The sequence below is a fragment of the Staurois parvus genome, unplaced genomic scaffold (genome assembly GCF_062004578.1).
Source record: "Staurois parvus isolate SC_StPar_1 unplaced genomic scaffold, SC_StPar_1.0 ptg000022l, whole genome shotgun sequence".
Lineage (NCBI taxonomy): Eukaryota > Metazoa > Chordata > Amphibia > Anura > Ranidae > Staurois > Staurois parvus.
In genome coordinates, this window is record NW_028317818.1 from 3,224,904 (window position 1) to 3,250,453 (window position 25,550).

Genomic DNA, 25,550 nt, shown 5'->3' on the forward strand with positions numbered 1-25,550 from the left:
AGGGGAGATATCTCTTGAAAGGATGGTCTTCTATATGACCAAAAAGCACATCTGACCACCTTAATTGGAGTCAAAAGGTCTGGTGAGTGAGCAGTCTTTACTTTCTCCTGCTGGCACTTGGTTCTGGTCACAGTTTCTTGGTTCTGGTCACAGTTTTAAGAAGCTGAAAGGGCTATCACTTTACCTATGGACTTATATATATAATTTTTACATTTGTTTTGTTATATGTATAAAATATGGGAATATAGTTTACACATTGAGATATTCATTTAAATCTAATAGTTTCACTGTAGGGGCATGTAGTGATACTAGTCCCCACCAGTTGCACTTTTTCACCCATTTGCATTTATATTTATTTATTATTTAATTCTATGTAGCACCTACTTACTTATATCACATATTAACATCTAAGTGGGCATCCACTAAATTAGGGGCAGCTTCATACTGTATTATATTACTTTTGTCACAGTTGGCACCTCAAATAATCAGTTTTACATCTCAATTCCACTGCAGACCGCTGCAAAGGTACATTCTGTCTATTTGGAACAAAAAGATTCTGGCCCTGGATTACTGCATATCTCTGTTTCCAGAGGTGCAGCGGAGCCTAAATTGGTGATTGATAACTCACAATTTGGAGAAGGGAAGATCCTTTTGGCGTGTGGTGTGGAAATTTGTAACCACCGATGCAAGCCTTTTAGGTTGGTGGGCCATTCTGGAGGAGGCCACAGTTCAGGGAACAAGGCTTCCACGGGAAAGGGTTCTTTCCATCCATTTCCTGGAACAGGAGTGAGGCAGTGAGGCTGGCTCTGAGATATAGGACATCCAGGCTTCAGGGTTGGCCTGTAAGGATTCAGTCCAACAATCCCACAGCAGTCGCATACATCAACCACCAGGGCGGTATCAGGAGTCAAGGTGCTCAGAAAGAAGTGAACTACATTCTGATCTGGGTAGAGAGATATGTTCCAGGTTTGTCAGCAGTGTTCATTCCAGGTGTGAAAAATTGGCAGACAGATTATCTCAGTCGCCATCAGTTGATTCCATGGGAATGGGTTTTGCATTCCGATATTTTCAAGGAAATCTGCAAGCGATGGGGTTGTTCGGATGTAGATCTATTGGCATCCAGGTTCAACAACAAGGTCGGTCTCTTTGTGTCTGGGGTAAGGGGCCCTCACGTTGCAGGAGTAGATGCCTTAGTGATTCCTTGCAACCAGTTCTCACTGATTTATGCCTCTCCTCTTATCCAGTTGTTGCCATGTCTCATACGCAGGATTTGAGAGTAGTCTATTCCGGTGATACTGATTGCTCCGGCCTGGCCCAGGAGGGCCTGGTACATGGACATAGTGAAGATGGCAGTAGATGGGATGTGGGCCCTGCCATATAGGGCAGACCTGTTGTCTCAAGGTCCTATACTGCACCCAGCATTACGGTCACTAAATTTGACGGCATGGCTATTGAAATCCAGATCCTGAAGGATAGGGGAGTGTCGGATGTTGTTATCCCCATCAAGTTGGTTGCTAGACAGGAAGTTTCTAACATTTATTATAAAACCTGGTGGGCTTACATTACCTGGTGAGAGGTTCACAAATGGCACCCACATAAGTATGTGATTGGCAGGAATCTGTCGTTTCTTCAAACAGGGTTGCAGGAGAATTTGGCTGTTGGTACCATTCAGGGCAAGGTTTCACCATTAGCTATTTTTTTCCTGAAGCCCATTATGTCTCACTCTTTGGTCTGTACTTTTTTACAAGGAGTGATACGTATGGCTCCTCCTGTCAGGTTGCCTTTGTGTCCTTAGGACCTCAACCTGGTTTTGGAGGTTTTGCAAAAGCCACCATTTGAACCTATTGGAGAGATTCCATTGGTCCTGTTAACTCATAAGGTGTTGTTTCTAGTGGCAATCACTTCTGCAAGAAGGGTGTCTGAGCTAGTAGCTCTATTTTGCAGAGAACCATTTCTGGTTTTGCATCATGATAGGGTGGTTTTGTGACCTCATCCGTGCTTTTTACCAAAGGTGGTTTCTGGTTTTCATCTCAATCAGGACATAGTTCTGCCTTCATTCTTTCCTAGGTCTCAGTCAGAAAGAGATACGTTGAACGTGGTTCGTGCTGTAAAGGTGCTTTTGAAAGTGACAGCACAGGTCAGGAGGTCAGATGCTCTATTTGTGCTGCCAGAGGGGCTTAGGAAGGGGCAGGCATCATCCAAGGCAACTATTCCTCACTGGAATCTCCAATTCATCATTCAAGCCTATGGTTTGAAAGGTAAAGTCCCACACTTTTGGGTGAAGTCACACTCCACAAGGAGTGTGGGGGCATCTTGGGCAATCCACCATCAGGCGTCGGTGGCTCAGGTTTTCAAGGCCACTATGGTCTTCAGTTCACACATGCACAAGTTTCTACCAGGTTGATGTCAGAGCCGCAGTGGATTCTGCCTTTGGCCGCAGTGTTTTACGGATGACTGAGTAGGTCCTGAGGGATTATTGATGGTGACTATCATGGTGTCAAATTTCAAATTGCTTTGGGACAACCCACATATCCATGAATAGCCTGCTCTGTGTCCCGTGATGTACGATAAAGAAAATTGGATTTTTTCTACAAACTTACTTGTAAAATCCATTTCTTGGAGTACATCACGGGACACAGAGGTCCTACCCCTCTTTCTGGAATGTCATTGCTTGCTACAAAAACTGAGGTATTTCCTGTATAGGAGGGGTTATATAGGGGAGGACCTTCTCTCTGATTGGTCGGCCAGTGTCCATTCACCTATAGGTGGCCTATAACCCACACAGTCATGAATAGCCTGTTCTGAGTCCTATGATGTACTCCAAGAAATGCATTTTTATTGGTAATTATGTAGAAATAATCCAATTTTTATTAAGATACTGTTTTCACACATTTTTATCCTGTGTTGCTCCTCATCAGCACTGCTGGTTTCCTCCATAAAAAACTTTTGAAATATTATTAGGTGTTAAAGGATAAGTTCACCTTTGGAACATGTTACATGTTCCACCTTTAACCCCTGATCCCCCTCTCTGTGACAGTGGGAGTTGCTCTTCCTACACCCACTGTCAGTTTTTCAAAGTAGCGTGGCTGTGCAGGGCTCTCACCACACAGCCGCGTCATTCATTCACAATTTCCTGTGAATGAATAAACTACAAGTACTGTCAGCCACCGTGGAAGACGTGCTTGAAGTTTGATCAGCACACCTGTAGTTCATTCACGCTGCCCACAGCTCTGCAATTACAGCTCGTACAGAGGCACAGGCAACAGACCTGTAGGTAGTGTGTGCAGGAGCCTAACATTGCACCTGAGATCTGCTGATTGTGGGTGCAATGCTTTCCAGGCTCCTGTTTTTTTGTGTAAATGTGAACTTAGCATTTAAAGCTTACATGAGTTTAGTGACTGGGTTTATATTTACTTTAAATGATACCAAATATTAATGAGTTAACATTTCTTTTCCAACATATTAGTACATTGCATTTCAGACGGCTAATGATGAGTAATAAACATTTGGTTCTTTCTAATCCAGGTTGTTTCTGAGCTTCCCACAGACGAAAACATACTTCAGCCATTTTGACCTGAGCCATGGCTCAAGGGATCTCCATAGCCATGGTGGAAAGGTTTTAAAAGCCATTGGAAGTGCTGCTCAACATCTGAATGATCTTGATTTTGCCCTCTCTTCCCTCAGCGAGCTTCATGCCCGCAAACTCAGGGTTGACCCTGGTAACTTCAAAGTAAGTTTAACTTTCTTATACCATTGAGGCCCTTTTAGCATCTAATGCTAAACACATCAAATGTGTATAAATATTTCAAAGGATTAGCTTAAACCTTATCCAAATCTTTTTTTGGTCTGAATGTGAAGGAGTTAGAACTGTTGTTTTTTTTCCTGTTTTGTTCCTCTGCTTTCCTCTGCTGGGGTGATTTACCCTCTCTTTATACTCTGATGACCATTGTCACAAGGGCAGAAAGCAATGGAAAATCTAAAACTTCACAGTTGCCACTAGAGGTGAGATAAAAACTTTAATTTGGGATACATGGTTCAATGACTAAAAGAGAATTTCCCCTTATTTTGTAGAAAAATCCCAAATTAAACACAGACAGCAGAAAAAAAAATCTGACACCATTTCTCTTCTATCTAAAAATAAAAAGAAAGTTTTGTCATTAGTACTGTTCTAGGGTTTATTATTCACTTGGGGATGTTGGGCATAGGAAATTTGCCCTAAAAAACTTTTAAAAAATGTTCTAGGGTGTATCTCTCATGCCCTGCCCCTCTCCCCTGCCACCAGCTGCTAATACCAGCAAATACCAGCAATAACAAATATATCTCACCTTAGGTATTATTTTTATGCCTTTTTACCAATTATTATTATTATTATACAGTATTTATATAGCGCCAGAAGGTTTGCTCAGCGCTGTACATGTACCAATAATATTTAATCTTTTTTTTCATTTTGAAAAACTGCTAAATGGATAATTTTATCTATAGTAACACTATCTCTTTAGCTATTATAGTTATTTATTTAATCTATTTATTATATAAAACACTTGTTAAGTTAAAAAAATTAATTTTTTATGTTGTTCCTATGGAATGCATAGAAAAATAAATTTTGCACTTCTAGACAAAATTCAAAATTGCCATAAGAAAGTCTAGTATCTCCCCAAAAAACAATGTATGAATTACTTTGTTATCTTAAAGTGATATTAAAGGTTCAAGTTTTTATTTAAAAAAAAATATATATATATAACAACTATGTCATACTTGCCTGCTCTGTGCCATGGTTTGGCACAGAGCAGCCCTGATCCTCCTCTTCGCAGGTGCCTTGTTAGTGCTTCTAGCTCCTCCCCCCACTGAGTGCCCCCAGAGCAAGTCACTTGCTCTGGGGGCACTTGTGTGTGCTCATTCAAAGCCACCTGTGTGTGTATCTGACACAGAGTGCGGCTCGGGCCTGCCCTTTGATCCCTCCTCACTGGCTTGTGATTGACAGCATCAGAAGCGACTAGCTCCCACTGCTTTGTCTGTGGAGAGACCTGGTAGAGCTGCTGCTCTTGAGCACAGCGCGGTATCAGGCTCGGGAAAGTATTAGGGGGGGTCTGAAGGGGGAACTGGCCACTGAAGGTTTATTACCTTCATGCATTGAATGATTATGTTTAATTAGCCTTAAAACTGAAAAACACACCATAACACCATTTACTATGCTTCAGTTGTGAATGAACACAATGGATGATTGGTACCGATCACTAACTGTGTACATTTAGAGAAAGAGGGTGTCAGTAAACATGACATATTTACTAGCCCCCCACTCTTCATTCTGAAATTATCCCCCCGTGTCCTGTTTGTCCATAGCAGCCAGCAGTAGGGAGCGGAGAAGCAACCATCAGTGCTGCAGGGAAAAGGGGCAAACCATGGACAGAGAATGTGATCAGCAAGGCTGGGGGGCAATTACTGGAACCGATCCCCTGTGTGGTTCTCCTTGCAGCAGTTTAAAGTTGGCAGGAGGGAGAAGAGGAGAAGCTGACTTTCAGCTGCTGCAGGGAGAGCCATACAGGGGGATCGGTTCCAGTAATTGCCCCTCCACCACACTGATCACCTTTTCTGTTCAGGATGCAATTTCCCCTGCTTGTCAGCTTCCAGGGCACCCTTGCTGAACTGATAGGGCCTGTACAAGAGGGCTGACGATATCCCCTTATCAGTTGTACTGTGCAGCCAGCTCTTGCTAACACAGCATGCCACATGACTGGACCAGAGCGGACTGAATTTAGGCAAGTATATACAATACATCTTTCTTACATAGGTTAATTAACATACATGTTAAAAAGGGGGAGGGGACAGTTTTAAGGTTAGTTAAGTATAGGCTAGAATTCCATTTTAATATTTCCAATAATTTTATATGACTCTATCTTGTTCCCTTGCAGCTCCTGTCCCATGCCATTCAGGTAACTCTGGCTGTCCACTTCCCTAACCAATTCACTCCTGATGCCCAAGCTGCCTGGGACAAGTTTCTGTCTGATGTGTCTTCAAACCTGGTGTCCCAATACAGATAAACTTCATCTCTCATTGTGAAACATTCAGCTGAAGTTACTAGTCAATGTAAAAACCATCAATAAATTTCAAATGTCTGTAGCTGTCAGTGTTTTTTGCTGTTTCTGAAGATGTCTATTTATAGACCCTATTTGCATGCTCATATTCTACACAGGTAATTTGGGGTACAGTCAAAATAAATTGCACTGCAGTGGAATGCTCTGCAATATGTGTACTGCTGTGCCTTGAGGTAACACATTAACCTCCCTAGCGGTATTCCCAAGTGTAGCTCGGGGGAAAGTTTCTGTACCAAAAGCGGTAACCCCGAGCTACACTCGGGCTTACCATGCGGCGCTGCATAGGGAGTCCCTGCAGAGCTTACCTTGTCCTTCGCTCCCGCGATGTGTCCCCTGCAGCATCCCCGGCCATCTCCTCCGGCCGATGCCGACATCCGGCTTCTGTATTCCGGTCCCTGTGACGTCGGGACGTACGTGCGTCGCTGCCATCGGGAAATTTGAAAATTTTAAAAAATGTCATTTTTTTCCAAACAAATTTTACATAGCAAAACATTGCTGTTTCAACCCATTTCACATACATTTTGTCCCTAGTGCTTTGTCCTGTGCCCTGCCTGCATTTTGTCTGTTCTTTCTGCCTGGAAACTGAGAAAAGTCCATGGCGTCCAAAAAGTGTCCCTTTAGGTCAAAAGCGGGTTTAGATCAGCTAGAGAACAGCGATAGTAAATCAGAACCACTTGCAGAATTGAGTGATAATGATTCGTGGGGAAATTCGTCATCAGACACTGAAAACGATTTTGCGACTTTGCGACTTTGCTCAGGAATGTGCGAACTTGGCGCTCTATTTCAAATTTCTGTGTTTTTGGTTTGATTATATTATTGAATTAAATGTATTATTATTATATTATTATTTTTTATGATTATTTATTAAATTATAATTTATGATTTCGTGTTTCAAATTTTATCATACCCGGGATGTTTAATAGACTCTTGTTTGGACAGATTTCAGTGAGTTATTCCTAAAAATTACAGCCTACAATAAAAAAAACTACATATTTCCATGCAAAATAATGGTACCACTTTCAGCACCAAAAATCTGAAATAATCAGACCGCTAGGGAGGTTAAAACACATAGGTTACTGCAAACCATAGGTGTGGCTTTGGCCTTAGGGTACACGCACAAGAGTGATTTTTGCTAAAGCAGTTAGAGCCCACAATTGTTGCATGATTTATGCTTGGAGATTTGATTAATAATAGCACAATGCTCAAAATCTGTGTGTACTACGTTCATATTACTACATACTAACAATAATAGGCGATTGCACACACAAACATTGGCCATGTACATCCAGCCTAGGTCTTTTGCTCACACATTGGTAAGAACCTTGGTCCCAGTTATACACTAACAACCTATACACCCTACAACACCTGCTACCATTGCCTCCAATGTTTGGCTGTAGTTTCAACTCTGACACCTCTGTACCAACAGACCATGTCCTCCACTGGTTGAGAAGATAACACCAGACATGCCATTTTGTGGATTGTTTAGAACATCCAGAATACATATCAGAAGGGATTAGTTTTAAAGTAAACCTGTACCAAGAGAAATATGGTAACTGCCATTGTTGGCCTCCCTCTAATACTAGTTGAGTGGCTTCAAAGTATAGCTTCAACAATGTGAATCAAAGACTTCAAATATACTGCAGGTAAAGTCAAAACTTCTGATTTGCATACGTGTTCAGTTACTCAGAAAGTGTTATCCCATTAATATGACAGCCAGGTAGCTAGCATTTTTAGGAGAGGCCAGCATTGACACGTTACATATTTATTTTACATATAGATACAGGTTTCTTTATAAACAAAACTGCACAGTGCATATATGAAGAAAAATAATTGCAAAAACATACATGTGGGCAGGTGCCTATTGCATGCACTGTTTTGTTGTTAAACTGCATGTTGTTGAGTCAATCTCTTGCCCTGTGTACATGTCATTTTTTTTCTTTTTTGGGGGGACCTGAGTACAGGTGAAGGGCTGTCTAGTGGTCATTGCCAGAGATGGCAATGTAAGAAAGAGGACCTATTATGCTTATGTAATCTGTTTGCACAACAAACCTACAGCAGGACCCGATCTGTGGTTTCAGGAACATGGACTTCTAATCTAAAAGGATTTGGCATCTATACAGGTATGGGCACCAACACGAGAGAGGGCAGGAAGAGGGTATACAGCCAGTTACCAACGTTCTCATTCTATTGCACAGCCAGAAGGGACTCTTTTTAATGCAAAGGTCCTGAAGTCAGAGGAGCATTTGTGTCACTTGAAGTTGTATGCACTTTCTGTGATACTGTCATTGCATGTAGAAGAATTTATTTGTAAATGTTATTAGTAAATTTAGTTTACTAAGTTTAGAAGAGTTACCTGGTCTGAATTACTAAGGGGGAACCAAGGGTATTTCTAAAGTGGTGTATTCATGGTGTATTCACAAAGAACTGGAGAAGGGGAGCAAGCCATGTTTAACCCCTGGGGTTATGATGAATGTGTGATGAGTGTTTTTCTTTGTGTCTTTTAAGGTCACTTTGCAATAAAGCAAGGAGACATAGAAACCTCTACGGTGTACATTAATTTGCGTTACGAAACAAAAATTCTGTACTCGCTTATAAAAAAAAAACAACAACAATTCTTGGCATACAAAGCATCACAAAATATTATTATTATTATTATTATTATTATTATTATTATTATTATTATTAATAATCAGTATTTATAAAGCGCCAATAGTTCGCTCAGCGCTGTACATTACAAAGGGGGACAGAACATGTGACAGAACAATAGCAATACAATGCAAAACATGAGGGGATTGAGGGCCCTGCTCTTTCGAGCTTACAATCTAGGAGTATATATGTTTACAACATGCACAAAATATAGGGTTAATGTAAACTCCATGCTATAGTCCCTGGTATATAAATTTGTGATTTCTCCCCCAGCAGGGATATAGTAACCTATAGTCAAATAACACTTTTGTGGAGCACTCCATATAAATTCCCAATACAAATAGTTCATATAAGATTGTGCCAAATAAAGTGCATTGTGCCAAATGACTTCATTATCTTCCAAAATGTGCAAAACTCTCCATGCTCCCCTCTTTTGCCACCACACTCACCAAATAATAAAACTTTTTTTTTTAAATGTCTCTTTACATAGCCACTACTCCAGCTCTGCAGTGAGAAATGCTCACGCTCCCAGTACTATTGAAAGCATTTTCTAGTCACTATCCTACGTAAAAGACCCCCTCTAGTGGGGACCAGCAGCTTCTGCAGTTTGTTTACATTGGAATGAAATGAAGTGAGATCATATGGATGACACTTGTGTTTACTGTGTAGATGTTGAATTCTCAGGCAAGCGAATGCAATGTCATTCACACACAAAAATGTCACCATCATGCTAATTTGCATCCTCGCCAACCCAACCTAATGTTATTTTAATGGTATAAGAACAATTTCTGCAAACCGTTTGGTTTTAATGTATCATAATGTAGCATTGTAAGGGAATTCTAACATTATTAAGTGTTGCATGGCAAGACCACTTACTGTTATCTCACATATCTATATATTCTTATTATTATAGCCAAATTTACCACCCTAACTCCTCCCACAGATTTTACACTACATAGACAGTAATATACCGAAACGTGTGGATTGTTCCCAATTGGTGTGCTATTACTTTGTGGAACATTTTGCCGAATGGTTCATGAAATATCGGCGTTTTTGTGCTGAAATTGGTCCCATAGGAATGAATGGCGGAATGTTCAAAACTAGACTGGGAGCTGACAAAAGCTAGAGTGTGAGCTGAAAAATCAGGACATGATTTCTAAACTGCCATCACTCCCTCATTTTCAAGCCCACCCACACGAATCTTATATCAAAACGTTCAGCTTTCCCTGCTGCAACTAAAAATGTCCACGGCTAAGCCATAGTCCTGATAGTTTTCACAATATGACCATTTGTTTGCAACTCACGTCGCCTATTGACATTCATTGAAACTCCACTCTAGCCACCTCAAATTTGAAGGGCAAATTCTAAACTGCGACTGTGCCTTTATTTTTAATATTTCAGAGACATACTATGCATCAAAATGTAGGTCTGGGTCTTGTGATTCTTACAATATCAGTGAAGCTCTTTGGTGTAGGATTTATAATTTTTAAACTACAACCGTTTGAAGATGGCAACCGCCAGTGAAGTGAGCAAGTTGGAGCAGTTTGTTTTTAACCGCTCTTTTCTGCCTTTGCTGTAGAGTGAGTTGCCATAGGAACCCAGGTGTGTGAGCAGGCAGCAGAGTGGAGGCAAGAACACTTCACACAATTTCCCCAGAAATTGTAGCTTTTCTAGGTTTGCCAATGAGATCCTGGGAAATACATGTGAGTAGGTCAGGAGCAGGAAGGAGCGTGGAATGGTGGTATAACAAGCTTTGTGACCTCCTTGTAATATAGGGGGTCATATTACAGGGTAAGAAGTTGGCTATCTTTTCTGGTGGTGGTGGCTGCATTGGTTTGCTAGTATTCTGGCACAAGAGAATTTGGATCTTTTGTTTTCACAAGCACTTTTGTGGACTTTTTGTCACTGTATTATTTTGAATATAAAAAGGACTTTTTTGGGGAACTTTATTTCAAACATAAATTTAAAATGATGTATTGTAGATTTAAAGGGACATTATCTATGTTTGTGAACACTGAGGATAGCTCTTTACATGTATGGGCTTAGATTACTATTATCTGTATGTTGTTATTTACGTTGGCAGCTTTCCATTTACGTTTTGTTTAATGCTAAGTTGTGATTTATAACACATTTTCACACATTGTGGGTAGGTTTTTGTGTTTTTAATTTAGGTTTTATACATATTGGACAGAAATACCACTTTATAGGCAGGCTAAAGGGATCTCACTGGCACATTATTTACAAGAAATGTATTTTTTTTAATTAGATTTACATTATTTATGTTGTCCTTTAGTCATTACCAAAATCACTGCTCCTCACCAAATGGAATTTTAAAAAAGTTTTTGCTTTAGTACATGTTCCCCAGGGCAGTGCCCAGCTCCCCGTATTATTATTATTATTATTATTATTATTATACAGTATTTATAAAGCGCCAATAGTTCGCTCAGCGCTGTACATTACAAAGGGGGACAAACACTTATTTAACCTCCTGCTGCCTGGCCTATGGCCAAATGGCGGCCAGGCGAACACTCTGTCCCTCCGTGAGGACACCATATGGCATTCTTCCTGGATCGCGCTTTGTGCGTGCCCACAGGGCCGCACTGTGGCAGGATCTGTCCCTGACCATGTACCTCGGACACGACCAATGACAGATCTGTGTACCGGCCCCATTTCCAGTACCATATGACCCGCTGAAACAAATCAGAGCAGGTCACATGACAGTTGTATACAATGGATGGCTTCCTTTCATGCCATCCATTGTATACAAGTGTGTCTAAATGTGAATGGTCACAATTATCAAATTCACAGCCCATCTGTGTCATGTGATTAGCCATGGCCAATCACAGCTAATCACAACAAAATAAACCTGAATGAATCGATTTCATTCAGTTAAATGCTTGCTTATAGCAAAGAAATTCTTTGCTATAATCAATCAAATTGTGTATGAAAAAAAAAAATACTGATCACTTCCCCAAAGTAGTACAATGTTACTATGGTAATATTATACTACTTTGGCCATAGTGCAATATGAAAAAAAAATCTTAAAAAAAAGAAAAAATGTAATAACATTTTTTTTTTTTAATTATCTTTTTTTTTCCCGAACTGTCACCAATCAGTGTCCCTGATCACTGCCACACCAGTTATATTCTGACGCTGTACTGCACTGGTGACAGTATGTAAAAAAAAACTGTGAAATGTTTTTATTAATTTCTTCATTTTCCAAAAAATTAAGATAAAAAAATTACAACTTCAAAAAACTGTCTCTTATGAAATATGTCGGACTGTCTACTTTGTAAAAAGGGGTCATTTGGGGGATATCTGTACTGTTCTGATATTTTTGGGCCTCAAGAAATTAGATTGGCTGTCAGTACTTCAGGATTGGTCAATTTTCAGATATATCCCATAGTTTGTGAACACTATAACTTTCCTACAGACTAAGTAATAAATACTGATTTGGGTTATATTCACCACAGAAATGTAGCAGAATACATCTTGGCCTAAATTTATGAAGAACAATTATTTATTTGCAAACTTTTATAACAGAAACAAAGAAAAACGTGTTTTTTTTTCAAAATGTTCGGTCTTTTTTTGTTAATTTATCAAAAAATAAAAACCCCAGTGATGATTAAATACCACCAAAAGAAAACTCTAGTTATTAAGTGTTCTTGCATGGCAAGACCACTTACTGTTATCTCACATATATATTCTTATTATTATAGCCAAATTTACCACCCTAGTTTTTACACTACATAGACAGTAATATACCGAAACGTGTGGATTGTTCCCGATTGGTGTGCTATTACTTTGTGGAACGTTTCGCCGAATGGTTCATGAAATATCGGTGTTTTTGTGGTGAAATTGGTCCCATAGGAATGAATGGCAGAATGTTCAAAACTAGACTGGGAGCTGACAAATCAGGACATGATTTCTAAACTGCCATCACTCCCTCATTTTCAAGCCCACCTACACAAATCGTATATCAAAACGTTCAGCTATCCCTGCGGCCACTAAAAATGTCCACGGCTAAGCCGTAGTCCTGATAGTTTTTACAATATGACCATTTGTTTGCAACTCACGCCTCCCAGTGACCTTTTCACAGTTACTCCAGCCACTCCAACCACACAACAGTTACTCAAGCCACTCCACCCAGTTATTTCACCCACCCAAGTTGTAGACTACTGGTGGAGGCAAGAACACGTCACACAATTTCCCCAGAAATTGTAGCTTTTCTAGTTATTATCATTATACAGTATTTATATAGCGCCAAAAGGTTTGCTCAGCGCTGTACATTATAATGCACAATTCCCTTTGATTCTTACATTTACTCTAGATTACATTAAAAATATATACAAAAAATATTATTTAAATCAGCAGACTTTGTTGGTTATTTTTTGGGGTAAATATATTAGGATGTGCAAATTATGTAAATATTGTCTTGGGAAAATGTACACAAAATTTTTTTTTAAAAAAATGTCTCTATTTCTTCCAAATAAAAACCTAGGAAATAAAAATATGTGTCCAACTCTACTACCAAATTCAAGCTTTATTAAATTTTTTTTAAACATAACAAATATATTATACTCACCTGTTTTGTACAATGGTATTGAATAGAGTGGCCCCAAACGTCTTCTTCTGAGGTCCCCTGCCAGTGCTCTAGGCTCCTCCTTTTCTGTGCGTGCCCTTATAGTAAACACTTGCTATGGTGGCAGATGTGCAGGCTCGCTCCTGAGCCAAGCTCTGTGTGTCCATAGACACACACACTGTGGCTCTGCCCCCGACTCCCTCCTAACAGGATTTGATTGACAGCAGCAGAAGCTGATGGCACCTGCTGCTACTTATGAGTCCTTTGAGGAGAGAGAGAGCAGTGCTGCTTCTCTGGGGCACAGCATAGAATTGATACAGGACTCAGGTAAGTAATTAGGGTGGGAGGGCTAATACTGAAAGGTTTTTTTACCTTAATGCATAGAATGCATTAAGGTGAAAAAAAACTTAGTGTTACTAAACCCAGGACACTGCATTCACTAAATCTGGTCTCCCACAATACACAGAACATGGAAGTGCAATTATTTTAGTAAATATAGACTGCTAAATACCTTTTCTCATCAGCAGTTAGAGCAGTCTTGTGACTTCTATCAGTGTTCAGCAGAGCACTGGTTAAAACTTGTAGGAGGAGTTTTCTTTCTGCTCTAGGAGGATGCAAAACTCCTGACCTCTGTCTGGACAGTGCTAATTGGCCCTATGCTGATCACATGCACTCTCCTAAGAAAAAAAAACCTTTCTAGCACAACACACTGAACTGAGCATGTGCAGAATGGCTACGGTTCACTATGTCTTATCAGGAGATAAGACGTGAACATTTGAACAAGAGGAGAAACAGAGAAGAAATGATCAAATTGCATTTTTACACAATGCAGAGGATTAACCCCTTAGGTTCCACAGTGAGTATAACAAGCATGCTTTACTGCGCATACAGACTGATTTTACTGTTGTGGGTTTAGTAACACTTTAAGCCTTTAGAACCGCTTTAATGCTATATCTATCCTGAGAAAAAAACCCCAAACAATATGTAATACGTTAGGGCAGACTACAAACACTAAAAGGTAAAGTATGGAACTGAGACATCGCCAAAACAAGCAAACAACAAAAATGTTCTGAGACTCATGCAGGTTTAGAGAAAAAAGAAAAAACTTAAATTGGATAGAAACCTATCATTGTAACTGTTTCCTTAACACAGTTACATTCAAGGCATGCCGTGTCGCATTTGCTTTTGTTATTGCTCTCAGATGAACTGGTTGGTGTCATAACTAATCACATTTGCAGCACTATGGCAAGTGCAGATCAAACGGAGGCTAAAATGGCAGCTTCCTTGGCTGTAAAGGACAGGAGTAACATATCATGGACCTGTTCATCCATTGATCTGTCCAACCTAGTCAATGTCCATCGGTAAAATGTAAAAAGGATGTCCTCCTGCGCTCCACAGAGTAACTACACAAAGCCAGCTGCTATCATCTAAACCCTATACCACGGGACAAAATAATATCTAAAAATGGATGAAGTGCTCAGCAATGAGGGTACTAAACATGTTAATACTAAATAAATATAATTACAAAATATATAACATTTTATAAAAGTGACTAGTGCTCAAATGTATAAAATCGTGTTCAAACCAAGCAAACTATCAGTCTGCCACCCAGTGGCTAAAACTGGTGACAAGTGTACACACTATGTGTATAGAAAGTGACATGTGCTATATAAACTATATAAAAACATATACATACCATAAATAAATTAATATATGTGAATTCATACACAGTGAACAATCACTGAACAAAGTGACAAGTGTTAGGGTAAACAATCAATTTATCAGTCCAAAAAAAAGTGCAAAAATTTGTGCTAACACACTCTTTAAAAGTGTAAAGTGCTTTATCTTCCTTCACTTTCAAAATGTGCTCAAAAAAGTGGTCACTCTAGTGCTTGTATCCTCCAGTGGCTAGAGTGCCTCCTCACCTCATTCACTCGACCCCTAAGGGCCACAAATCATATATTGATATGATGTTCCACACCGATTATATTCTTTACCATCTGGTAATACTGGTCCCAATGGCTCCACACCACCTCCTCTATCACACCGATATCCACTCAATATTAATTAGGCATGGACAGGCTCAGCAATATATATCAGGGCCATGGAAGGATAAGCAGAGAAAAACTTCCATAGTGTAATATGTCAGTGTATTCAAATAAAAAAAACAAATAAGCAACTCACATGATCCAAGTACCCAAGCTATAGTTTCCCATATGTTATGGGTGTATTAAAGGAATCAAGATGGCGAAAAACCGGAAGTCCGTCACCGGAACTGCGTCACCGAGCTCCACCTGGAAATTACGTCACTGCGCTCTACGCATTACACCACGGACACGTGGCTTCTTCAGGATAGCCTATCCTGAAGAAGCCACGTGTCCGTGGTGTAACGCGTAGAGCACAGTGACGTCATCAAATTTAGTCATAAATTTCTGCCAAAATGCATTCTGCGACATGTCTTTGCAAAAAGTTATAGCGTTTACAAATATACTGGGATTTTTAGGGTTTTTTTATACTAATAATGGCGGCGATCAGCGACTTATGGCGGGACTGCGGGACTGCGGCGGACATTCTGACATTGGGGGTACTGACTTGGGGTCACTGATGGAGCTTCCTTGTTCTTGTGTAAACAAACCAATTTCACTTTCATTCACACTTAGAGCAGTAGGAGCATATGTTTTTTGGCTCGTTATTCTCATGACAAGCTTAGAGCAGCCCATTGATTTCAATGGGCTGCACTACACTGAGCAAAGTAGCTCATGGGATATTTTGATATGATATGGGTTGCACATTTTTTACTGTGCGCTTTGCTGCATTTGTCACTGTTTTTTCACGTGGCAAAATGTGTGCTTGTTTCTGTGTTTGGTGTGCCGTTAACAATGGCACCAAAAGCGCAACTAGTTAATTTCATGTGTATAAAGGTGGCCATACCCTATACAATCTGATTGTACAATCTCTGTACGATCTTCTTTAAATTTACCAAAACTATATCATAGGAGGACATACCATCTATCCAATCACGCTATCCAATCAGTAAGGGCCCTTGCACTACATACTTGATGGTAGATCTAACCCCTGATTCACATCTGTGCAGTCATGCAGGCCGCGATTTATGCGGGCATGAGAGCCTATTCTTTTGAATGGACTCCTGTGCCCTGGGACATGCAGGGAAGAAGTCCCTGCACTACTTGGGAAATCACAGCCTGCACGTGAACCGAGGTTCCCAGTAGGGTTGCGACTTCCAATGCGAGCCACATTCCTCTGTGCGGGTGGTGCGGCTGCAGGTATTCTACATACCATAATTCATCTGAGGTGCATAGAACTGAATTAAATGTCAAACGTGACAACAAAGTTTAGAAAAGGGAAAAAAAATGGTAATCAGTATAAGTTGATTTACTAAGGCGTACAGTGAGTACACTTATAAAAGTACAGGTGTACTTCAGTTTACGAATTTAATGCGTTCTCCGGGACGTTTGCGAAAAATTCGTAAACCGAAGCACAGTTTCCCATAGGAATGCATTAAACACCAATTAATCCGTTCTGTGTAGCACTATCAAGCCCCGCTCTACATGTTTCATCTTTTGACGTCATCATGAGCGTGACTCTGAAACATGTAGAGCGGGGCTTGATAGTGCTACACTTGCCCTTTGAGAAGGAATTACTTTGTGCTGGGATTTAAAGTGCCATACACATGGTTTTTATGTAAGTGCAATTTTAAATGTTTTTTACCTAAGAAATACGGTGCTACGCTAAGGAAGTTTCCCTTTGATGTTTTTACGGTGGTGGAGGAGTACTGTGGAGGTCCTGGAGGTGTTTTGTCGCAAACGATTGATCCAGAGGTGTTTCTACTATGGAGTCTGTTATCAGCGTATAGAGGTGACAAGACCACACAGACGGCCAACTTTCCTGCAGGAGAGCGCTGCAACATCTCATGCGATATTTGACCTACCATTCCCGGTGGTCAGTTATCTGTGGTGAGTGGGGCTCTGGAGGGGGGGGGGGACCTAATTGGAGCACTTCACATAGAGAATTGCTATGGATAAGAAGATTTACTACTGTATCACCTAATATTCACTCCGGATGCGGATGGGGTTTCTTGGGGGGTTTTTTTGAACTTTCAATTTTTTTTAACTTTTACATGTTTGCACAATTATTGGGACTTTAAGCAATGTTTCCTTTTAGTTTGTTTCCCGAGATAAAAGAAACAAAGTATACTTTAGCTTTGGGGAAAATGACAACTAATTCTGTGAGCTATAGTGAAAAAAAAAAATCCAACAATTGCATTTAAAATTTGGCACCGACATACACTTTGTATTGCAGGTACACCTGTAAATATTTACTTACTCTATTGTACAAGGTGTGCTCCCACTGAATACCCAGTTATATGTCTGGTAAATAAAAAACCTGTACTTTACACATGATTGGATGAGCAACGCTACACCTCGCTTTACAAAGTTAACATTTTCTTTGTGAATATTATCTATTCCATTAGTAGATCAGCCCCACTTTATCTTAAAGATACAGACTTGCAGAAATGTTGACAACCATAGGAGGGCAGTAATGGTCTTTATATACATATTGGTAGGTCTGTACTTCCATGAAGAGACAATACTTGCATGTGGTCCTTTTATATTCACACTAAAATAAACATGACTTGTGGAACTAATGAATGAGATGAATGAATCTGCCTACTCTTACAATTATTTAAATGTATCGTTGATCCTTCATTTCAGCTATGTAGAATTACACTGTATTCTTTATGTTCTTATTCTCATTTATTTAACCTGTGTTTGTTTCTCATTCTAGTTATTTTTGTCTTGTAGTCTTTTCTGTGTCCTTCCTTTCACATTTTTTTTTTTGCTATTTTTCATTATGCCTTCTTTTCTTTTATTCCTGTGCCATAATTCTTCATTGTGAATGCTTAGACATGTACACTAACCGGCCACTTTATTAGGTACACCTTGCTAGTAACGGGTTGGCACTGCCTTAAAGCGTTACTAAACTCACAACAGTAAAATCAGTCTGTATATGCAGTAAGGCATGCTTGTTATACTCACTGTGGAATCCAAGGAGTTAATCCTCTGCATTGTGTAAAAAGGCTGTTTGATCCTTTCTTCTCTTCCCCTCCTCTTGTTGAAATGACCACCTGATACAAAATTAATCTGTAGTCACAGATACATGCTCAGTTTGGTGTGTATTGCTAGAGAGGTTTTTTTTTTTTCCTTGGGAGAGTGTATGTGATCAGCACAGGGCCAATCAGCACTGTCCAGACAGAGGGTCAAGGGTTTCACATCCTCCTAGAGCTCCTACAAGCTTTAACCAGTGCTTTGCTGAAGTCATAAGACTGCTCTAACTGCTGATGAGAAAAGGTATGCAGCAGTTTATATTTACTAAACATAAAATAATTGCATTTACATGTTGTGTGTACTGTGGGAGATCAGATATAGCGAATGCAGTGTCTTGGGCTTAGTATCACTTTCATTTTTCGTGGCAAAGATTCAATAAGGTGTTGGAATCCTTCCTCAGAAATTTTGGTCCATGTTGACATGATAGCGTCACGCAGTTGCTGCAGATTTGTCAGCTGCACATCCATGATGTGAATCTCCTGTTCCACACATCCCAAAGGTGCTTTATTAGATTGAGATCTGGTGAGTGTGGAGGCCATTGGAGTACAGTGAACTCACTGTCATGTTCAAGAAACCAGTTTGAGTTTTTTGACATGGTGCATTATCCTGGTAGAAGTAGATGGGTACACTGTAGTCATACAGGGATGAACATGGTCAGCAACAATACTCAGGTAGGCCGTGGCATTTAAATGTAGCTCAAAGGGGCCCACTGTGTACCAAGAAAATATCCCCCACACCATGACACCACCACCAGCTTGAACCTTTGATACAAGACAGGAAGGATCCATGCTTTCATGTTGTTTACGCCAAATTCTGACCCTACCATCTGAATGTACCAGGACTCAATTCAGAAAATGAATGAAATCAAGACTCATCAGACCAGGCAACATTTTTCCATTCTTCTATTGTCCAATTTTGGTGAGCCTGTGCAAATTATAGTCCGACTCTTATTCAGCGTCTCTGTGTCAAAAAAAACAATTGTGAAGATATCTTCTATTAGAAAATTCTTCTTTCTTTCACAAGTGATAAACTCCTTTTCCTCCACCTCTTAAAATTAGGAAGAGCATCTGCAAAATCCACCTTCCTTCGTGGTTGAACACCTATATCCGTCCAATTTTGTATTGGAAATGTACCTCTGAAGGAATTTTAAGTGTGATGTAATTCTGTTGTCCAGCCACTTATCCACTTGATTTACCTAAATTAATTTATTTATAATTTCCTAGTACTTACTTAAAAACATTTTATCTGTAATTAAATCCAATTATAATATATATATAAAATAAATGAATTAATTAAATATTTGTGCCAGTGTGTAAAAAATATATACAACTATTTGTGAATTTGATTAATCTAATGCGCAAATGATATCATACCTACTATCAATTTCATGTGTATATATAAAATTAAAATATGTGAAATAATATAATTAAAAAACAAAAACTCCACATTCAATTCATAGAATAAATAACCTCAAGACTTTGTGCAAAAAATGTGCAAAAATATTGTGCAAATTATAAACCGCATATATATTAATGAAAAATATAAATATATAAAAATCATTAAAAAATATGTCAATTCATAAAGTATGACTCCAAATAAATATAGTGCTAAAAAATGTGCAAAAAATATCCAATGTTCCAAGACAAAAAGAGAGAAAGAGTTGTTAGGATTTCTCAAAAAAACCTTAGTAATGTACTGTCCTCTTTCAAATGGATTCTAATGATGCAGGTGACAGCTTGCAGACTATCTTCTATGTCTGTCTGGGTATGAGATTCTCTCCCTCCTTATGACTTCTCCTTCCTCCAATCCTCAATGTCTCCTCATATGACCCATGGAAGAAAGAAGATAAAGAGATATGGTGCCTTATCCAAGGTATAACAAGCAATATTTATTGTGCTCCCACTATGCACTCACATGATAGCAGATACACAACACGCATATAAAATTAAAACCGCCAGCTGAGGTAAAGCTCAGCCTCTCAGAGGTGTGTTCCCCCTCTGTCAATACTCGCCGCAATGTTAGTCCAGTACGTGGTGACGTCACTGCCCCTCCCCAACGCATTGCGCCACAGGGAAATTCGCAGCTTCTTCTGGGGGATGTAGTAAGAACGGCCACCAGGTCCCAGCTCCTTTTATATCGTTCGTCACCATTTTATTGAAGCTCTACTGAGCGTTGCCATTTTCTTGGGGTCAACTGACCGGAGATTAACTTGTTTCTATACTAATGCAATTCAATTACAGTGTGTCACAACGGACTGCGGCTTTCCCTGTGAAAGAAGCTGCGAATTTCCCTGTGGCGCAACGCGTTGGGGAGGGGCAGTGACGTCACCACGTACTGGACTAACATTGCGGCGAGTATTGACAGAGGGGGAACACACCTCTGAGAGGCTGAGCTTTACCGCAGCTGGCGGTTTTAATTTTATATGCGTGTTGTTTATCTGCTATCATGTGAGTGCATAGTGGGAGCACAATAAATATTGCTTGTTATACCTTGGATAAGGCACCATATCTCTTTATCTTCTTTCTTCCATGGGTCACAGGATTGGAGGATTGGAGGAAGGAGAAGTCATAAGGAGGGAGAGAATCTCATACCCAGACAGACATAGAAGATAGTCTGCAAGCTGTCACCTGCATCATTAGAATCCATTTGAAAGAGGACAGTACATTACTAAGGTTTTTTTGAGAAATCCTAACAACTCTTTTTGTCTTGGAACATTGGATATTTTTTGCACATTTTTAGCACTATATTTATTTGGAGTCATACTTTATGAATTGACATATTTTTTAATGATTTTTATATATTTATATTTTTCATTAATATATATGCGGTTTATAATTTGCACAATATTTTTGCACATTTTTTGCACAAAGTCTTGAGGTTATTTATTCTATGAATTGAATGTGGAGTTTTTTGTTTTTTAATTATATTATTTCACATATTTTAATTTTATATATACACATGAAATTGATAGTAGGTATGATATCATTTGCGCATTAGATTAATCAAATTCACAAATAGTTGTATATATTTTTTACATACTGGCACAAATATTTAATTAATTCATTTATTTTATATATATTATAATTGGATTTAATTACAGATAAAAAATTTTTAAGTAAGTACTAGGAAATTATAAATAAATTAATTTAGGTAAATCAAGTGGATAAGTGGCTGGACAACAGAATTACATCACACTTAAAATTGATATTTCTATTATAACTATCTTAAATTATATATTATATAGAAAAGGGTATGCAAAAGTAGAGCGCGGATTATCATAAGCTATTTATTTATAATATTCACTTCCTATGAGAGTGAAATATATTCCAGCGATCTAACTTATTATTTCTCAGACTCCAGTGGCTCACAAGTACATCATAATAATATTTGTACCTCTGAAGGAATTATGTATAGTGTCATATCTTCACATTAGCATATGTGCTCCCCTCACAACAAATCAAAATTTTCCCAGTGTTGGTGAACCCACTGACCACCACCTTCTATCTCACGCACCTTACCAAATGATAAAGTCCACTTGTACAAATAGGGGTGCTCCTCCCATTCCACAGCGTATCCGATTCAAAATGGCATCATAGCGTGATAAAATAAACTTCATATAGTGTAGTAGGCAATAAATAATGATATTGTTCTTTAATAATGTAAATGTGCTCACAAACAAGCAAGGTGTCTTGGCATAAACTCCTACTGGCAAAACTGTATGAAAACCTTGTGAGAGGAGCCCCCCCCCCCCTCTTTGTGCAAGTGGACTTTATCATTTGGTAAGGTGCATGAGATAGAAGGTGGTGGTCAGTGGGTTCACCAACACTGGGAATATTTAATTTGATGTGAGGGGAGCACGTATGCTATTGTGAAGATATGACACTATATATAATTCCTTTGGAGGTACATTTCCCATATGAAATTGGACGGATATAGGTGTTCAACCACGAAGGAAGGTGGATTTTCAGATGCTCTTCCTAATTTTAAGAGGTGTTTATCAGATTGTGAAAGAAAGAAGAACTTTCTAATAGAAGACATCTGCACAATTGTTTTTTTTTGACACAGAGACTCTGAATAAGAGTTGGACTATATATTTGTGACTTTCGGGGAAAAAGTATAATTTGGCATCTAGGGTTATTTATCACTTATTGTATTAGTATTTAGTAATATACCAACATACTTACTGTATTTACCTGTGCGAATTATAGCCTCTGTTTCTTGTTCTTAGCTGACAGGAGTGGCACCCAGGGTGGTCTTCTGCTGCTGTAGTACATCTGCTTCATGGTTCGACGTGTTGTGCGTTCAGAGATGGTATTCTGCATACCTTGTAATGAGTGGTTATTTGAGTTACTGTTACCTTTCTATCATCTTGAACCAGTCTGCCCATTCTCCTCTGACATCAACAAGACATTTTCGTCCACACAACTACCGCTCACTGGATATTTTCTCTTTTTCTGACTATTCTCTGTAAAACCTAGAGATGGTTGTGCTTTTAAATCCCAGTAGATCAGCAGTTTTTGAAAAACTCAGACCAGCCCCTTTGGTACCAACAACCATACCACGTTCAAAGTCACTTACTTAAATCCCCTTTCTTCCCCATTCTGATGCTCGGTTTGAACTTCAGCAAGTCATTTCCACCACATCTAGATGCCTAAATGCATTGAATTGCTGCCATTCGCTGATTAGCAATTTGTGTTACTAAGAAATTGAACAAATGTACCCAATAAAGAGGCCGGTGAGTGTATTACATCTGTATAGTAAAAAGTGCTGATGACATTAGCCTATGTATCATTTTCCTATTGGCAGTCAGCGGTCCTTGTGTATAAATGCCAGGAGTGAAGACATTTTGCCAAAACATACTAGTGATACGTCTACATGAAAGATGCTTCACACAACAATTGTTTGTAATTTGCAGAACAACATATGTTTTCATAACTACTGAAGAATCAGTACATACACATATAGGCCAGAAATGTCTTGGGAAATATAGACAGGTATTTATACATAGTGTTGCTGTTAGCATTGCTCTTCTAATATTTATAATGTGTTGCTGCTTTCCATATTCTTTTGGCATTTGTTCACCTTCTTTTAAATGCAGATTTGCCTGTTTTGTTCAGCAAAACTCTTTAAACCACTTTGAATAATAGACAGTGTAAAACTATACAGTAATCATGTACGTATATCCTCAATCCAAACATAGAGCAATTTTTACAAAAACAGCATAAAAATAGATAAATACCATCCAAAAGGTTATAAATTCAGAATGAAAAAATTGGAAAAAACAAAAGTTCAGTAAGTCCAAAGAAAATATGTGCAATATAATGTGCTGTATTGCCTGTTGAAGTCACCAAAAAGGACCATCCAGCCAAGACGTAGATTCTCTGGAAATCTCACCAATAAAATAAACTGCTCTGTTCAGATGCAATATGGAAACAGAAGGAAATCAACTACTTACCAGATGTCTATGACCATCACTATCACAGCAAATGGTCATATAGCGCTTTTAGGGATAATATGATTAAGCCCCGGTTGATGGATCACCACTACTCTAGACCGACCACCACAATGTCACTCAGAAATGAAAGGTAGGAAGCAATTCCATAGTGTAAAACTGTATAAAAGACTTTATTAAACACAAAACCATATGCATTTACAAGATCTGTGGGTCAAATAGGTTTCTCAGCACATATAACCCATGTGTAAAGTGTTCCTGTGGGCCTTTTTGGTGCCAGCAGCTACGATAAGAGGGCAATTGCTTGGTCATGCAGTACTGTACACAAATGCAATTTTTATCATTTTTCACACAAATAGAGCTTTCTTTTGGCGGTATTTATTCATCATTGGGATTATTATTTTTTGCCATATAAATGAAAAACAATACTGAAAATGTAGAAAAAAAAAAGCAAATTTTTCTTAGTTTCCATTTTAAAATTGTGCAAACGAATAATCTTTCTTCATAAATTTAGGAAAAAATAAATGTTATTACATTTTTTTGATAAAAAAAAAATAACCCAAATCAGTATATATTATTTAAACTGTGTGAAAGTTATAATGTCTACAAACTATGGTATATATACACACATATATATATATATAATATATATATATTTAAAAATTGATCAATTCTGATGTACTAATGGCCTATCTCATTTCTTAAGACCCTAAAATGCAAGGAACCTACAAATACCCCAAATTACCCCTTTTTAGAAAGTAGACAGTCAAAGGTATTTAGTAAGAGGCATGGCAAGTTTTTTGAAGTTGTAATTTTTTTGTCACAATTTCTTGGAAAATTAAAAAATTAAATAAACTTTGGGTTTTTTTCACAATTTTTTTACATATTGTCATCAGTACAGTGCAGCGTCAACATATGACTGGTGTGGTGGTGACCAGGGACACTATCTAGTGACAGTATGTAAAAAAAAAATTTTTATTACATTTTTTTAAAAAAAATTCTTTTTTATACAATTTTTTTTTTCCTTTTCAAAGATGTTTTTTACATACTTTCATCAGAGTAGTTCAGTGTCACTGAGGGGGTGATCAGGGTTTTTTCTTTTTACACTGTGATTGCTATTACAATGATAAAAAATATAATTGCAATAGCAATCGTTTGGGTTTCCATTTTCGTCAGCTTGCTTTCTCTTGACATGTTGTGATTGGCTACAGCTAAACACATGGTACAGATTGCAAGGTACCATGTGATAGATGTGGTCCAATCACAGGATCACTACAGAAAGCACAGCTGTTATAAATGAAACTCATTTATAACAGTTGTGTAAACATAGTGATCACATGATCCCTCAGCTGGGTTCCTGGAATCCTAATCCTCAGTGTCTGATGGACAGCAGTTACAGGAGCAGTGTGCTGTGCACCCCAGGGGGTGCACCAGTGCGCATCTGTGAAACAATGTATATTTATTGTGCTGATCTTGCCCGTACCTCCTGCCCACAATAAATGTACTGTGAGTGATCTCAAAGCAGTTAAAGTTTGCTGTTTTCAATATTTTGTAAACAATTTTTGTGTTACTTTAGTGAAATTTTTCAAGAGCAGCAGATGATTGTTGACTAAGGATTGGAGATTCTAAAGCTGGCCATACACTATGCCAAT

The 25,550-nt window shown here is 38.7% G+C and overlaps 1 protein-coding gene and 1 long non-coding RNA gene across 2 annotated transcripts in view; both read left to right on the forward strand.

Annotated features, from left to right (window-relative positions):
• Positions 1-6,117, forward strand: part of LOC149472174 (hemoglobin subunit alpha-5-like) — a 28,528-nt gene extending 22,411 nt beyond the window's left edge. Inside the window, exons 2-3 of the mRNA XM_089692480.1 lie at positions 3,526-3,730; positions 5,910-6,117. Coding sequence (XP_089548606.1) covers positions 3,526-3,730; positions 5,910-6,038 — 334 coding nt within the window. The 3' untranslated portion in view covers positions 6,039-6,117. The remainder of the gene's footprint in view (positions 1-3,525; positions 3,731-5,909) is intronic.
• Positions 6,118-17,060: 10,943 nt separating this feature from the next.
• LOC149472175 (uncharacterized) lies at positions 17,061-23,222 on the forward strand. Its single transcript, XR_016315324.1, has 2 exons — positions 17,061-17,294; positions 22,675-23,222. It is a non-coding gene; the product is annotated as an uncharacterized LOC149472175 (long non-coding RNA).
• The last annotated feature ends 2,328 nt before the right edge of the window (positions 23,223-25,550 follow it).